The sequence below is a fragment of the Capricornis sumatraensis genome, chromosome 8 (assembly GCF_032405125.1).
Source record: "Capricornis sumatraensis isolate serow.1 chromosome 8, serow.2, whole genome shotgun sequence".
Taxonomy (NCBI): Eukaryota; Metazoa; Chordata; class Mammalia; order Artiodactyla; family Bovidae; genus Capricornis; species Capricornis sumatraensis.
In genome coordinates this window covers 23593645-23599254 of record NC_091076.1, presented here as the reverse complement: position 1 = coordinate 23599254, position 5610 = coordinate 23593645, and the positions used below count along the sequence as shown (strand labels likewise).

Sequence of the window (5610 nt, the reverse complement as noted above, 5' to 3'; positions counted from 1 at the left end):
TTCGACATGCATGATATTAATATATAAACATAGAAACTTGGAGGAAAGATGAGTACTCAGAAATAATACTAGAACATTCCTTTTGGCTGACTTTAAAAATTCATAAATTCTTGTGTCTCTTAAACATTATGAAGTATCATAATTATAAAGTTCTTTAAGTTTACAATTTCTATTCTAGCTCAACCAGAATGATTGTTCTACAGTAGCAGGATATACTGGAGAATTCCCTTCATTATGTTTGTCCTTTGATGAGGGATAACGAATGATCCCTGCAGAATTACTCTCTGCCTCTCACATCCACCACCCCCCCCCCCACACACACACATACACTCATTTTCCTTTTTTCTTTAAACTTAGAACCTGCTGAGAACAAAATGGACCCTGCAAATCACTCCTCAGTGATTGAGTTCATTCTCGCTGGGCTCACAGAACAACCACAACTCCAGCTGCCCCTTTTCCTCCTCTTCTTAAGAATCTACGTGGTCATGGTGGTGGGGAACCTGGGCGTGATCATACTGATTGGGCTCTGTTCTCTCCTGAACACCCCCATGTATTATTTCCTCAGCAATTTGTCCTTTATTTATCTCTGTCCGTCCACTGTCATTGCTCCCAAAATGCTGGTGAACTTTGTGACAGAGAAGAACATCATCTCCTACCCTGAATGCATAACTCAGCTCTATTTCTTTCTTCTTTTTATTATTGCAGAGAGTTATATGTTGGCTGAAATGGCATATGAACGTTATGTTGCCATCTGTAACCCCTTGCTTTATAATGCCATCATGTCTAATTATAGGTGCTTCCAGCTCACAGCAGCAGGTTATATCTTGTGCCTCACTCATTCGACATTCCATATTTGCCTTATGTTGAGATTCTATTTCTACAAAGCCAATGTGATTAACCATTATTTCTGTGATGTTTTTCCACTCATGGAGCTATCCTGTTCTAGCATCTATTTCAACAAATTATTGGCTCTAGTCCACAGTTCTTTCAACGTCCTGATTCCTGCCTTAACTATTCTTACCTCCTACATCTTCATCCTCTACAAAACCTTCCACATCTACTCCATGAAGGGCAGGTCCAAAGCCTTCAGCACTTGCAGTTCCCACATCTTGGCTGTTGCTGCTTTCTACAGATCTGCAGCATTCATGTACCTGCAGCCATCATCTGTGAGCCCCATGGACCAAGGGAAAGTGTCTTCTGTGTTTTATACCTGCATTGTGCCCATGCTAAATCCTTTAATCTACAGTTTGCAGAATAAGGTTGTCAAACTGGCCCTGAGGAAAATCCTGTACAGTGGAAAATGTAGATGAATAGACCAGTGTCAGGTCTCATATTGGAAGTAAAAGTTTGCTTTGCTGAGATACACAATGTTTTAGTTTTACTGTTCAAATTTTTGGAAATTCAATGTAATTTCCCCATACAATAATTTCCCCAAATTTTCTTCAGGCTAATTCCTTTGAGTTTGTGTTATATTGACTATGTATGGAGAAATATCAAGATTAAAGTCAAAGACTTTGAGAATTCAAGAAGCTCCAGTGTGGTACAAAAAAATACAGACAACAACAAGGACAATTATGATGGCAATCATAGAATAATAACATGTTATTATTGAGATAGTGTAAAAAAATCAAACACTGTGCCCAGCACTTTATATTAGGTAACTGTCTTTAATATTTATGCTATTCTCTCAAGGCAAGCCCTAGCATTGTTTCTGTTTGAAAGATGAGTCAACTGAAGCTCAGTTTACTTAGAGGAAATGCACACAGTTCCAAACATAATAAAGACAGAGGCTAGAATGTCTGGCTTCAGGAACTGTGATTTCACTCAAAGTAGTATATTGCCTCCAGGTAATTGTGGGTATGTGTAAGGCCTTCTCAGCAATTTTCTTCTACACATTAAGCTTCTACCTTTCCTGTGAGATTGTATTACTTTCAGCTAGATCTCTCCAATGCTATTTTCACTTTCATTTCATTTGATATAATGAAAATAATAAAAATATTTCAAACCTGTGTTGATCAAACAAAAAGACCAAATGGAAAGTTACTGCAGAAACTTATGATAAGATTCATCAACAAGATTCAAATGATCATGTTCAATACCAACAATTTTTATAGAAGCAGACCAACACATTTTTATCTCTATACCATTAATGCTATACTGCTTATATAATAAACACGGGTTTCCCTGGTGGCTCAGCAGTAAAGAATTCAGCTGCTGATGCGGAAGACTCGGCTTCACTTCTTGGGAGGAGAACATCCCCTGGAGGAGGAAATGACAACCCACTCCAATATTCTTGCCTCGGAAATCTCATGGACAGAGGACCCTGGCAGGCTACAGTTCATGGAGTTGCAAAGAGTCTGACAGGACTTTGCCACTGCTGCTGCTGCTAATTTGCTTCAGTCGTGTCCGACTCTGTGTGACCCCATAGACGGCACCCCACCAGGCTCCCCCATCCCTGCGATTCTCCAGGCAAGAACACTAGAGTGGGTTGCCATTTCCTTCTCCAATGCATGAAAGTGAAAAGTGAAAGTGAAGTTGCTCAGTCGTGTCTGACTCTTCGTGACCCCATGGACTGAAGCCCACCAGGCTCCTCTGTCCATGGGATTTTCCAGGCAAGAGTACTGGAGTGGGGTGCCATTGCCTTCTCCGGGACTTTGCCACTAAACTGCAACAAATTTATGTATTAACTACACAGAACAGCCCTAAATTCTGTAAGTTGTATCACTTTCATGCAGTTCATGGTCTTTCGTCATACAAGTTATACATAATTGCCATTTATTGTCAGTTTTATCTTGGAAACATCTTGCTCATATTGCTCCTTTTTCTGCTTCTGGGAATTTAACATCTGGTAACTATAGATTCACATAAAATTTTAAATATTCAATGGACACATGTCTGAGCAAGCTCTGGGAGATGGTGAAGGACAGGAAGGCCTGGCGTGCTGCAGTCCATGGGGTCACAAAGAGTTCTCTAATTAAAAATAATAAAAAGCCTTATATAATATGGAAAGAAAAGTATCCCCTGTTTACCATTAACTTAAGCATAGTGATATATAACACACTTCAAGTCTAGGCACTAGGATTGTGCACTAATTTTTCTCTCTCCACAGACTGGTGGAAATTCTTAATTGGATTGGGAAAGAGGAGACTCTCTTTCCTGGACTGGTCTGGTTAACTTTATATGTGTTCACTTTCCTCTTCTGGTTTCTTCTATGTGACACATTCTGTCCAAAGATTATTTCGCATACTTGGGCCTTTCTTTCTTCTCAGTCTTCATATGTGGATTAAGTTAATGTTCAGGAGAGCACTGGTCTATGTTTTATAACCTTATCATGAAATTTAACATAAATTAATATATAAAGTATATGAAAATACTTGCATGCCCTGCAGAAGATGTTTTGATTTCACAAAACAGAAGATTTGAAGGCCACCTGTGTATGTCTATCTCTGTGTTTGTTTATAGGGAGGTTGTGTAAAAGAGTGGGGGATGGAGTTAATAAAATTAGTAAATTTTCTTTCTGGTTTTTGTAACTACCCAGACAGCCCATGCTTTCACACTGATTTGGGTGGAGGGGAGGGGAGGAAAAAAGTGTTAGTCACTCAGTCATGTCCAACCCTTCGACCCGATGGATTGTAACCTGCCAGGCTCATCTGTCCATGGAATTCTCCAGACAAGAATATTGAAATGGGTTGCCATTTCCTTCTCCAGGGAATCTCCCCAATCCAGGGATCAAACTCGTTATAATCTGAGCCATCAGGGAGAAGCTCTCCTGTTACACAGACAGAAGAGAAACTCTCAGCTTGCCTGTTTAACTCTCAGTAGTACAACTTCAATAGAATTATCCTTTCTCTCACAATTTCTTTAGTGCATAACACAAAAAAGCAAACACTATTTTCTTGGAGCCCAAAAAATAAAGTCTGACACTGTTTTCACTGGTTCCCCATCTATTCCCATGAAGTGATGGGACCAGATGCCATAATCTTTGTTTTCTGAATGTTGAGTTTTAAGGCAACTTTTTCACTCTCCTCTTTCACTTTTACATGTGTTACACATGTAAACGCTCTACCTTGATTCCCTCTTCTTTTTTCAGTGAGGTCCAAACCGACACTTGATGGCTCAGACAGTAAAGAATCTGCCTGCAATGCAGGAGATGCACGTTTGATTCTTGGGTAGGGAAGATCCCTGGAGTAGGGCATGGCAACCCAATCCAGTATTCTTGCCTAGAGAATCTCATGCACAGAGGAGCCTGGCAGGCTATAGTCCATGGGGTCACAAAGAGCTGGACACGACTAAGTGACTAATATGAAGAAATATACAGAGCTTGCATTGTTAACTAAAAATGAGAACTAAGTTATTTCTTCTAAACTTTTCCAAATGCAAAATTTACAGTGGTATGCAAATTTTAAAATTATTTTGTCCTTCAGTTCAGTCACTCAGTCGTGTCCAACTCTTTGTGACCCCATGAATCTCAGCACACCAGGCCTCCCTGTCCATCACCAACTTCCGGAGTTCACCCAGACTCATGTGTATCGAGTCGGTGATGCCATCCAACCATCTCATCCTCTGTCATCCCCTTCTCCTGCCCCTAATCCCTCCCAGCATCAGGGTATTTTCCGATAAGTCAACTCTTCTCATGAGATGGCCAAAGTATTGGAGTTTCAGCTTTAGCATCAGTCCTTCCAATGAACACCCAAGACTGGTCTCCTTTAGGATGGACTGGTTGAATCTCCTTGCAGTTCAAGGGACTCTCAAGAGTCTTCTCCAACACCACAGTTAATACTTTGGTGCTCAGCTTTCTTCACAGTCCAACTCTCACATCCGTACATGACCACTGGAAAAAATATAGCCTTGGCTAGATGGACCTTTGTTGTCAAAGGAATATCTCTGCCTTTTAATATGCTATCTAGGTTGGTCATAACTTTCCTTCCAAGGAGTAAGCATCTTTTAATTTCATGGCTGCAATCACCATCTGCAGTGATTTTGGAGCCCAAAAAAATAAAGTCTGACACTGCTTTCACTGGTTCCCCATCTATTTCCCATGAAGTGATGGGACCAGATGCCATAATCTTAGTTTTCTGAATGTTGAGTTTTAAGGCAACTTTTTCACTCTCCTCTTTCACTTTCATCAAGAGGCTTTTTAGTTCCTCTTCACTTTCTGCAATAAGCTTTCTTTAAACTTAGGTTTCATTCTTTCAGATTATTTAAGGTCCTTAAATATACTTCTGCCTCTGAAATATATCTAAATAAGACAATAATAATTACACAATTTGGGGACTTTTGTAGGCATTGCAGAGGTCCATCTATTCCATTATATGTTTTATCACTATTTGAGGTGCCAAAATTTGTTAAAAGATGGCCAAAAATCTTTCATTCAGGAAGCCTCAAAATAAAAATTAAATTTAATTCCTTTTTAGAAACAATAAGCTTTCTTTAAACTTAGATTTCATTCTTTCAGATTACTTAAGGACCTTCTCTCAAACAGGCAATGATATATATAGACAACACATTATGTACAGGACTGGGTGTGCAAAGGTAAGAAAATCCTTTGCCAAATGAAGTATAATGTGTGAAGTGTTTACCGATGCAAAATGGGATATACTAAGCAGTCAT

General features: G+C 39.5%; 1 protein-coding gene across 1 annotated transcript; it reads left to right on the top strand.

Annotated features, from left to right (window-relative positions):
- Positions 1-374: 374 nt before the first annotated feature.
- On the top strand, positions 375-1310 carry LOC138083922 (putative olfactory receptor 8G3). The gene has a single exon (XM_068977908.1). It carries the CDS (start codon positions 375-377, stop codon positions 1308-1310), a length of 936 nt encoding a protein of 311 aa, XP_068834009.1.
- The last annotated feature ends 4300 nt before the right edge of the window (positions 1311-5610 follow it).